Source organism: Lycorma delicatula, chromosome 11 (assembly GCF_047948215.1).
Source record: "Lycorma delicatula isolate Av1 chromosome 11, ASM4794821v1, whole genome shotgun sequence".
Lineage (NCBI taxonomy): Eukaryota > Metazoa > Arthropoda > Insecta > Hemiptera > Fulgoridae > Lycorma > Lycorma delicatula.
In genome coordinates, this window is record NC_134465.1 from 55,988,217 (window position 1) to 56,001,223 (window position 13,007).

The 13,007-nt window shown below is 27.0% G+C and overlaps 1 protein-coding gene across 1 annotated transcript; it reads right to left on the bottom strand.

Moving 5' to 3' along the window:
- Window positions 1-1,674: 1,674 nt before the first annotated feature.
- crim (QVR superfamily protein crim) lies at window positions 1,675-12,357 on the bottom strand. Its single transcript, XM_075378241.1, has 4 exons — window positions 12,232-12,357; window positions 11,341-11,496; window positions 8,671-8,824; window positions 1,675-6,396 (listed from the first exon to the last, which is right to left on the bottom strand). The coding sequence occupies exons 1-4, from the start codon at window positions 12,302-12,304 to the stop codon at window positions 6,258-6,260; spliced, it is 522 nt and encodes a 173-aa protein (XP_075234356.1). The 5' UTR covers window positions 12,305-12,357; the 3' UTR covers window positions 1,675-6,257.
- Window positions 12,358-13,007: the final 650 nt, after the last annotated feature.

Here is a 13,007-nt window from a genome sequence, read left to right on the forward strand (position 1 = left end):
TAAATTTATAAAAAAGCTAAAAACTTGTGCAAGAGATGCATTATGATAATTTATAACTACGATGTTAAACTTGATAAGAATTTAAATAAACAAATGCAATGTAATAAACAAGTTTGGCCATAAATATCGTTGAATTAAAACTAATACAGTGCCATGAACATCAACAATTTTAACAGGAAACAAAATGAAATTGGAAAATACTCGAACATTTGTCAAGAATCAGGAAGAGAAAATGTTATGAAATAAAATAAAATAATTGCTTTCAAAATTTTATTAAAAGATACTGTGCTTTAACAAAATTTAAAAATTCCATAATTTGTAAAAATATATAAAATACAATATTAATAAAAAAACAAATACAAATATATTTTACTATGTATAAAACATTAAAAACTTGATTTATTATATTTTTAATAGATTATTTTTCAGATAATAGAGTAAAACATAACAAAAAAATAATTCAAAAGTATATATGCATATAGATATGCATACATGTATATATTAATTTTTTTTTAAATTGTAATAAAAATTATTCTTTTGATTGATTATTGGATTCCATTCAGATATTATTTTCATCATAAAGACTTCACACTTAAATCTGAATAAATTATAATTTGTCGCAGTTATTTAGAATTCAAACAAAAAGGCACTTATTTTTGATTAATACATGTAATAAAAAAATTTACTATAATAATAAATTATCATCATATTAATTAATAATTATAGTACTTATCAAACATAATTTTTATCAGCAATCGGACAATATTTTTAAATTTGTCGATATATTGATTATTAAAAGGATTTAAATACGAGTATTAATTTATCCTTTATCTGTAATACTAATACTTTGTCTTCTTCCACTAGCAATCTATAAGCAGGCAAATTATTAACTTTTTGGTTAAAGTAGTACAAGACGACTATTTCCCTGAGATCTTAATTTTAATTGAATTTACCTAATTTGGAAAGAGAAAGATCTCCAATCTAATGAAAACCTTTTATTAATGTAAAATATAGTCCTAGAATATTGTTATTTAAATTCAATTTAAAAAAAAATATTTATTATGTAATAAAAAACTAGTTATTACATTTTAAATGTGCTGTTTAATCTTCCTTTCCTTTATATTTTACATACATGTTCATTATTTAAATCGTGTAATAGATGTCAAATTATGCATTTAATACAATCATATGCAACAAAACCAAAACAAAATGTAATATATCCATTCTTTTGATTACAGTAACAAAAACTGTATTAATATAGCATATGAATGACTTCAAAACAAACCTTGCAAATGATCAACTGCAATTGATATGAAAAGGGCAAAGATGAAAGCAACTGTAACGATACTAAATTCATACACAAAGTTATTACAAACAATGTGCAAATCAAATTTTTAAGATCTTTAATGAAGATTATTATTTATACAGCGTAATACATTTTCTCTAGCAGAGAATATTTTAAAATGTTTATTATTTTTTTGTAATGGAAAAATTTACCGGCAAAATAACTAAAAAAAAAAAAAGGAATGAATCGTGTTCCGAAGTAACAATATTACTTAAAATTTCATCTTTCTTTTACCGTTTAGCCTCTGGAACCACTGTGAGGTATTACTTCAGAGGATGAATCAGCATGATATGTATAATGTAAATGAAGTATAGTCTTGTACAGTCTCAGATCAATCATTCCCGAGATGTTTGGTTAATTAAAACCCAACCATCAAAGAACACCAGTATCCACAAAATTTCATCTTAGCAAATTTTTAAAATTCATGTTACTTTTTTATAAGTTTTTACATTGCAGAAATAAATATAGGCACTTTACTTTTTAAAGATTATAAATAACAATCTGTATTTTAGTAGTTATTTTAATCCTCAACCATGCTAAAATTAACAAAACGTTCCTTTATAACATGACTTTTGGAAAATAACATATTGGAATCAAGTTTTACTCCTCTTTTTAATAATAAAATAAAATACTATAAAAAAAGCATCTTTAATGCAATTTATATACATAATTAAACAGTGGTAAGTTAATTTTTTTAATGTAAACTAACACTATTAATCCTTAAGCAAAATACTATTCCCTAATACATAATTAAATCCAACAGATCTATATACATTAAGTAACATAATTATCCCTTCTATGTAGTACAATAAAAAAAAAAGATATGTCAATACTTAATGGACGGATATATTGTTACATTTGTACATAGTACACATACTATCACTTTAAGACTACAAAAATAATACTATTTAAATATATTACAAAACTAAACAATGTTTGTTAATAAATGATTAAATTTGATACAATTAATATTAGAAATATCAAAAGATCACAGAATAAACACCAAAAGATCAGAAAAATAAACATCTAAAGATCACATAAATTTTTAGAAATGGAAATATTTAAATAAGTCACCACAAAAAAAAAAGCTGACCTATCCAACAAAATATAAATGACTTATCAGCTGCTATAGAAAGGAATGCTGTATATAAGTATTTATAGGATAGTCTCCAATTATTTTATTCTTAATTAGTATACAAACCTAATCATTGGTTCATTAATCAGCTTCGATTATGGCAACATTAGTTATACATAAATCTAATAGGTGCAGATTGGCAAACTGAATATATTATTGATTACAGAGAGAGAAAAATCCTAATGCATCAATAAAATTGCAATGGTCTGAAGAGAGAAATTTAAAAAACTTGGGGTTAAATAGATATAACTATAACGTTAACAGTACTGCTTTTAAATAACCATAAGGTAATTCTGTTTAGTTAAAGTTCTAACATTATCCACAGTTATAAATTATTTTTAGTAATCTTTCTTTTTTTTTTCAAAAAAATAACATGTACTCTATAGCATTGTATCATTTTTAGTTTAACTATAAGCAACAAAAACAATAACTAATTCAAAACTTCATATTACTGTTACTTTTGATACTTGAAAACTATTAACAACATTTATTACAGTACTGTAAAATTATTGCAGTAACCCATGTTGTTCTATAAAATCAAAACAAAGAAAAATATTCAGCCCACATTTTAAATATCAACAAATATTTACAGTTTCTTTTCTGTAGTAATACTGATGGAAATTTGTTCACAAAACCGAATAATTTATAAATTAGAACATCCACAAATATTAAAAGGCAAAAATAAAAATAATTTACCAACTTTTTGAAGATCAAGCAATTAAGCATGAGTGACGTTCAATAACCATTTCATTCCACAGATGAATTTCTTTTTTTACCACTTACGCCGCTACTCAAGACATTTCTCTTGATTGACATTGCACCCAATTCCCAGATCTACCGCTTTCACACGCTCACATGTACTGAGATTCTTCTTTTTCACCAATGTTCACAGATCAAGGAGGCATAACAAATTATGAAATATTATCTTAGTCATACTTTTACATACTTTTTGGATGCCTTCTAAATTAATTAAAATGGAATCCAGGTCTTTCGACATACCTGCCTTTGGTATTGTACTTATTTTTTTTTCATATATTTCAACACTTTCTCCCTAAAGTCCTAACTCCCTAAAGTCCTCTCTTCCTATACATTATGATCTTATTTTTCTTTTTTTTTTAAATAGTTGGAGCATATTTTTATATAGTACATGACATGATAATATCTACCTAATACTATGTATTGAAAACTGGTACATATTTTTTTAATAACACTTTTTCTTCTTTCGAGATCTTAACACTGAAAAGACTAAGGTTTAATAAAAATATATTTTTTAATCAATATTTCAAAAACCACAGAACTGAATTGAAAAACATAGGTTTAGTATATTTGATGTTAGAAAAGTATAAGATGATGCCAAACTTAAAATAAACAAAGGAGTCCTTATATAAAAAAAAACTTTTAGTTTATAAAAATAAATGAATTTCTACTGGCAGAAATAGTGATTAAAAAACAAATAACTACTGCAAAAAGAAAAATAATAATAATAGATTAATAATAATGAAGCTCGGTTGGAAATCACAATAAAATCAGATATTATTAAAAATGTACAAATTGTTCTACATTAAATACACCAAACCATTATTAACAAACACAAACTTTATACTTTGTGTTTCTAAACACGATGCAAAATTTACATCAATTAACTGGAAGCACTTACATAATGTAAAAATCTCAAACAAGAGCTATTTAATTACTTAAAAAAAAAAAACTTCATTCAAACAGACCCAAATTGTATTTAATTGTAATTTAATTCTGGTAACTCAATAATGCAGCTTGTAATACCAATATCAGTGTTCTCATACACTATCACTGTCACATACACATATCAAAAATTTTGTAAAAGAAACATTCATCAAGGTTAACTGTAAACGTTTTCATACTTATCATCTTCAATGGTTTTCGTAAATAACCATATTAATAAAATAGAGAGAACATTTATCAGTTATATAATGTGTATAAGATACAGAGACATTGGAATGCTAACATGCATCTCTGACAATTAGGCTTACTGTTAAATAAGCAAGAAACAGAGTTCCAAGACAGATCAACAGACGACAGTAATTCACAGATAATCAACAAAACATGTAATAGATCTAATGGTTCTACTTTTTATTGACTTTGCGTTGAAATTTTAAAATAAGTAAAATATAACTCCTGTAATGCAATATGAAAAGCTAGATGTAGTTATAAACACATTTAGAATTCATTTCATCTTATATAACATTAAAATGAATTTTACCTGGTTAGACATATACTATAATTACATGAAAACACAAAGAATGTAAGCAAATCCACATTGCCAAACCAATAATTAATAAATATTTACATTTCTTCACTATGATAATTCAATAAATAATTTTAAAATAATTACTGTGAAAAAGTTTAAGTTTATCTTCAATTTTTTTATAAATCAAGTTTTGTTTTAAATTACCTAATTTTAAATAACGTGAATTGTAAGATAACTAAAAAAAAATTATCTTTGATTTATGTAGAACTGTATCCATAAATCTGTCCAACAGCAAAATTCTGTATTATTTTAATAAATAAGAGACATTTTGTATCAAAGGCTAATTTAATTTAACAATAGTAAAACTGTTTATGTAAGCAATATTAAAATTTATTACAATTACAGATTAAGAGACTACAAAATTATTTAAGCTCACTTATTTTTTAATGCAATAAGCAGTATTGGTGGACCCCACTTCAAATCCAGTAAAAGATAAAACTACTTTTGAATAGTTCTGAATGCCTTTGTGACAAGTATTAGAAAGTAAGTATATTATATTACAATTCAATTAAAAATTATGGCAGTCTCTAAAATGGTAAGCCTGAAATCAGGTAACATACATCTTGACGTGATATTAAAGTCAAAATTATTCAAAATATGAAAAAAAAAAACCATGAAAACTAATGAACAAAAACTGATAGTAGAGTACTCCATACCACTGCACTAAGTTATATCAAATCTAATAAACAGAGGTAAAAGCCAATCCTAGTTGTAGGTAAAAGTAACTGAAGATGCTCTTGTACTGAATAATTTTTCACTATGCTAGGTAATAATTGCAGTAACAATAATTATATTCATATCTTCACACAAAATATGATTACTTTCTTTTAAAAACGCATAATTAAAAGACATTTTTTAATGCATTAGAAACAAGTAAAATAATTTGGAAAATAACATATTTAAAGACAGAATAGAACCTAAGATCTAGGATATGTGTGTGTGTGTATGTATGTGTGTCTGTGTGTGTGTGTATGTATATATATATATATATATATATATATATATATATATATGAGCTGAGTGATTCCATTAACTGAGCAATTAAACTAGGCAACTATCATTATTTCCTATTTTATCTTTTTTGTGTAATAATACTTAAACTAAAGTTTTAACAAGCTTAAATTATTTTTCTTTAGTTATTCTTATATTACAAAAAATTAAAATAAAAAAAAATAGAATATAAAAAAATACTTATACAATACTAACTTCATGGACAGCTTAAAAACTAATTGTAAAAATTCCAAGTTTGTAAAAATAAGTATCAAAACTGAAGTATGTTTAACTCTACATGATTGACTTAATACTTTATACAGTAATTAAAATATGAAGGAATACTTTAAAAGTATTCCTTAATACTTTTAAGTATTAAGGAATGGCATAAGACAACGTTATTATAATACATATAATACAGCCATATAGTGGAATGCAGTGTAATGTGATCTATACAAGTAAAAAAAACTCTAATTAAAAAAACCGAATGATACTTAATGTTAAGAAATAAAAATTAAAGGTAATAAAATAGAAATAATAGTTAATACTAATCCAGAATTCATTGCAAATAAGGAGGTTGCAGAATTACACCTGTTGTCAAAATAACAAAAACACCAAGTCACTGAATCGTAATGATTTCTGTAACAAATCAAAAATATTTAATTAAGTTTAACAAAATGTACAGGCATCAACAAATTTTGTTATTATCCATGAAGATTTATGATATTTTAAAAAGGCCTTAGAAATTACTGTTAAGGAGAGGTTTGCATTTAGCTAATGACGTCTTTATGCATCGATGCAGAAACTGACTTTATTTTCAATGCTTTTTTAATTAGAATTAAAAATATAAGGATTCATCAGAAGAATCATTTTAGCTTCCCCATTTCCACTCTAAATATGTACAGTGACCACGTTAAGCTGAGCGATCCAGAGATAGGTTAAGACATATCCAATCCCAAAAAGAAATGAGTTCACTAAGATGTTAGAGGCCAGAGATTTTATCCTTAGTTACTTCAAAGCCAGGCTGGAAATCAGTGACCATCAAAAGCAAAAAAAAAAACATGATCCAATGATTTTTTTTTAAAAATGCTGATTAAATCAAACTAGAAGAAATGATAAAAGAGAGATGAAAGCAGGAGCTCTTTGAATTACGAGGGTCATTCAATAATTAAACAGACAAACATTTTTAGTGAAAGAAACGCTAAATGCAGGCAATTGAAACTTTTTTAAGAGAAGTTGGCAACCCTGCGAAGAGTGTTAATCAGCTGTTCAATTAATATTTATGTAAACATAACCCCTAAAATCTTAGTTATGATGGCGTGTCTGTTCGAAGAAAGTATTTTTGAAGAACAGCGTTCTGTGATCCGATTTTTATTTTCAGAAATATTCTCTCAGATGAACAAACAATATGGCAGTAGTTGCATGAACCATGCGAGTTTTTATGCGTGGGTGGAAAAGTTTAAAAGTGGTCGTAAAAGCGTGACCAACGAGCACCGCTATGGGCGTCTAGTAACAGTGTCGACCTCGACTTTAGATTCTCATATTGCTTCATTTATCCAAGAAGACCAATGACTTACAGTTGAAAAAATTGCTGAAAAATGTTGAATAATTATTGGCACACCTCAATCCATCATTCGAAACAAACTGAACTACTAAAATTTGTGCAAGGTGAGTTCTCAAGGAGCTTATCGTATCAAAAGCCAAGAGATTTCACATTTCCACTAAACTCAAAAACTGTTTCAGTAACAAAGGTGACATATTTTTGAACAGGATTTTAACCTGTGATGAAACTTTCGATACATATATCATTTTCAGCCAGAGTCCAAATGTCAAAGCATGCAGTAGAAACACTCTGAATCGCCTGTTCATAAGAAATTCAAAATGCAACCATCAGCTGGTAAGATTATGTTAATCATCTTTTAGAGTCCCGATAGTCTGATTTTCTGTGATTACTTTGAAAAGCAACTCAGCCATATATAACAACAACATATACTACTCAGCCATGACTGAGAACAAAGTCAAGCCCGCATTGAAGAGGAATGTCTGGGATGGCAGAGGAAAGGCATTCTACTTCTTGAAGACAATGCTTTACTTCATATGGCAAAACTGACAATGGAAACTATTGGCAAAGTGAGTTAGGAGCTCTTACCTCATCCTCCTTACAGCCCTGACCTTGTTCCTATGGATTTTTATCTGTTTGGTTCGATGAAAGGAGCTTTGCATGGCATTAAGTTCAACAACAAAAATGTAAAGAAATAGTACAAAACTGGCTTCGGGATCAAGGAACGCCATTTTGGGACTATTGATGACATTAAAGAAAATTTGTCACAGACCTTAAAGGCCATTTCAAATGAAGTTATCCAGGACTGCTTCATGAAGTGGAAACACCACTGGGAAAAGTGTGTTAATAGGGGAGGGGAGTACTTTGAAGGGAACAAGGACCAATAATCTGTAAAATTAATAATAAAGATTAAAAAAATAAAGTTAATTTATTTTCTAAACAGACCTCGCATACACTCTCTATCATAGTTTGCAATGACACCTGTCATAGACTGTAAAGAAAGTAAAATATTCAAACAAAAGATATAAACTTATTCTTTAAGGTTTTCTTTAAACAATGATAGTAATTTGAAAAGCTTTATGCACATATGAAAAAAACTACTTAGAAAAACAGATTGTTAATTATAGTGAAAATAGTATCATGTAGAAAAAGCAGCCATCAATGAACTTACACTTGAAATTATAGTAAAAAAGATGTATTTTCAAATCATTATGTTAGCTGATTAATATTCTTACACAAATAAGCATTCATCCATTAATAAAATCTCTATAATTCTAATATGCAAATCTGACAGCATCAATTTTAATTGTAAAAGGCAGACAAACAGCAAAGAAAAATATATATGAATATACCTTTTAATATCAAGTTCTTTAATTGAATTATTGACATAATGTGCAAGTCTAACATCATGTGCGGCAGGACGACATCCTTCATAGTGATCGGCTGGTATATCAGTTCTAACTGCTCTTAAAGAACTCAAACAATCTCTCGTTATGATTTCTTCAGCTTAAACAGTAATAATTAACAGTATTATTATTATTATTATTATTATTATTATTATTATCTGAAATGACAACAAACTTAAAGAATAGATGATTATTATTAAACCTATACAAGAATACAGAAATTTTATTTTTAAATGTACATACGTACATAACTAACTGAAAAGCTATACTACCTTTTTTTTCATAGCCTTAAGTTTCTTCAAATTCTTCAAAGAGGAAAACATTTTAGTAAAGTGGAAAAAACTTTAATAGATTAAAGTAGACTTACAAATGTGTAATATTTTTCCACATAGTCACTACTCATTACAACAAATTTTTTACCATATTGATTTACTGGCTTTATTATTCCATTTTTAAAAAGGTCTCAATTTTTTTTTAAGAAATTAATACTTCATTTTTCAATTCCTCATTTTCAAACCTCTGTTTTAAATGAAAAGAAGATAATAATCACTAGGTTTTTGAAATATATGGATCTGAAAGTCATAGTATGCAGTCAGTCAATCATAGAAATACAGAAACAAAGTCGCACTGAATAGCTACCCACAAGTTTTATCCTAAATAACACATCAAAATTCTTTAAATTTGTATAGGTCATTTACAGCATTTTCATGATCAATAAAAGCAATAAGCAATACTCCTTTGTTGTTCCAAGAGCAATTGCCATAAACTTCTTGTCTGAACAGTCTTAAACTTCTTGAACCCTGGAGATGATAGATGATAGATGCCACTGCTGCATTAAATGCTGCTTTGTGCCAACGTTGGAGTATGATATCAGTACTTCATCTTCAGTCGCTAATGTGGTTAAGCAATTCACTTCTCCACTTTGGTAGAAAGACTTTTTCCTACTGTTTATCTATCAAAATTTTTAAAACCTACACGGTGCACAACTTTCTGTAACCCAGTTCTTCTGTTTAAATTTTGTAGATCACTGAACACAAATTGTTTGAAACTCATTTGGCAATTGAGAAACTGTGAAAATATCTGTTTTCATGAATTTTTTCATTCATGTTATAATCAGTAATCAGTCTAACATGTAACAATGATAATGCATTACCTGATATAGTATTTTATAATAAATGCTGAATTCATAATTTGATAAGCTTACTATATAAATTGTTAAGTTTTTGAAATTTAAATCAGGTTCTTTTTTCTAATTTGTGAAAACAATTTTATGTGATTTGCATGCAATTACGTAATAGAAGATGACTACTATGTTCATCACGAATATTTCTCCTACCTTCTCAAAACAAACAACAGATTTTAAAACTTTATTTTCTCCAATAACAATAACTCTACCCATATAATGCAAATTTCTTTATGGATTTCAGGTACACATTTCTTTTTCATCATTAAAAAAACAGAATACTGTTCAAACCTAACACTTCACAGCACTATTTATTTTAGCATTCATTTCAATTAGCTTATACATGGCAACTAACAGAAATACAATGGCTGGCTGTTATTGCCAAAAAGTTTCTACTGATACAAATAATCATGCTACACAAGCACTATCCATTTCCATAGTATAAACTTGAATCAGCATTTTAAACAGCCCTTGCTTAAATAAAAAACATGCCTCATGCATTAGTAAAAACTCTTCTTCTTCGTAAAACAAACCTTTAAACAGAACTTTTTATATTACATGCACATAAATAAAAGAAATATTTTTTTAAAAGTTGTTGATCATCTGACTACATTCTGTAACACATGTAGATAATTATGCAGAAATCAATTAATAGTTTAGAAAAATATTATATTTACAAAAATATAAATGTAAACACACATTTTTAAATGTACAGGTTAATCGCAACATAATAATTTATTTAAATTGGCACACCCATTTAGGTAGCTTAACTGCAACCTATATGTACAGGGATGACAATGCATTCATTACCTGATAAAATATTTTACAAGTGATAATGAATCCATACCATATATTTTTAAAAATGTTATATAAATTGTACAGTTTTTGAAGTTCAAATTTTTTTTTAAGTTCCCTTCTCCAATTTGTGAAAACAGTTTTTTTATGATTTAAATGTAATAAATTTTAATTAAGTCATTAATGAGACTTAACTAAGGATTTCAAGAGATAAGAATTAAATCAAAATTGGAAACATTCTCCCAGAAAATATTCCTTTGCATTTCTGCAAAAGTTAAGTTTCTTTTTTAGGTAATGAATAACATCTGACATCAGAGGAACATCATTTAAGTTCAGCTTGTACACTGCATAATTATTATCAATATTACTTTGATCAAACTATTGGTCTTTTACATTATTTTTTTCTGATTTAAAATATGTTTTATTATCTTGCACAGAATAAATTGCAGCTTCCTAAAACGATAGAAAAATTATAAAGTAGATGAATCTCTCATCTGTGTCCATTTCAAAAGTATTTTAACTTCAAGACTGCATAATACAAAAGTATGTGTTAATGGGTTTATTACTTTGAAACAAAAAAATAAATCCAGTAACAACTGTTTAAGTGCATATGCACAAAATTTTTTTATTTAATTTACCTCCTTTTCTTTCAATAATCTTGACACATGTATCATCAACCTCTGGGCATGCTTGGCTCCAATATAACCACCAATTAAACTGTGTACCACAACCAGGATGCGTTGATATACATTGGTAACAATATAACGTTGAACCAATACCAAAACAACTCACCTCTGCAAAAAATAAAAACATCAGCTTTTATTATCCATCATTTTCTTTTTACACTTTGAGAGGAGCAAAAAATACACAAAAAAATCAAGGACCTCTATCAGCAGTGAAAAATAAATGCCATCAAAGAAAGCAACAGAAATGAATATTACTACATCATTAAAATATTTATTACTACAAACTTACAGCAGGGCAAAAATGTAAGACTCCAAAAAACTTCAATTTAACCATCTTTCTATACAAAATGAGGAATAATCTTTAATCCTCTTAACAGATGTAACTTTTTATCGGGAAGAAAACGTAAAAAAAAACCTTTCACTGTAACAATTATTTAACAGGCGCCCTTCTTATAACCTGTATGACATTAGACTTTAACGTTCATGTTACGCTTCGTAAAGTAGTCTGATTTCAAGTATTTAGAAATTGTTAATAAGTGAGATAACAATAAGTTCGAAACTGTTCTACTGTCAAATTTAATAACCTACAAAATCTAGAAGCTACAGGGATAGTTCATAATTACACTTAAATCGATGACCATTTCAGATTTTTCTTTAACATCAAAGAAAAGCACACTGACTTCTAATAGTAAGATAAAATAGAAACATCCAGGAATATATAATTCGATTTAAATAAATTACAATTAATACAGACACGCCCTCCTGTGTGACTAATATATATATATATATATATATATAACTATTAAAAATAATTCACTCGAAACAGGAAAAAATTAGTAGTACCTGTTGTAAATATGATTGTTAACGTTATCAAGAAAAATATTGTTTTTTTCATTTTATAACCGTTTAGTTTCATAAAATTAGCTTGTTTACATATAACTGCTCACACCACTGACATAAACGTTAACCTACATCAGTGCTTGCAACAGTCAGTTATTTGGATTGTAAAATTAATAAATCGACAAGACTTTAACTGCTTTTTTAATTTATTTTTTTAATAATTGGTATACGGTTTTAATAAATTATACGTAGAAGTCATTAACAAAATAAAAGTAATAACAATATCCAAAATTTACCTTTACCAAATTAACTAAAATAAATTATATCAGTTATAAAAAAAAAATATAATTGCATCAAAATATTACAAATAAACCTGCTTTTAATAATGTGTTTTTTGAGTAACCATAATCAAGATAATTGTTCTCATTGTACATATGTCGAAAGAGTTTTTTTTTTAGAAATCAGTTACTCGTTTGTTACTGTTCGTCATTCCTTCGAGTTCTATGCTAAAGTTAAAAAAAGACTACATTCCTTTGTCGTCAGTCATCGGTTTCGTACATGGAAAATATTAAAAACTTTTTCCACAGTTTTCACCTGAGAAAACCAAATTAATTAAACCTGGAGGTTTTAAATTCACCAAAAGTTTTAAATGGTCACAACCATTTTACTACTCGCCTGTTATACTACATTAGAATCCATAATTTGGCATGTCCGTTTAAAGTATCGTTTTTCTTCTATGATTTTTTAAAAGGGCATTTGACAATCACAAGTCTATATTT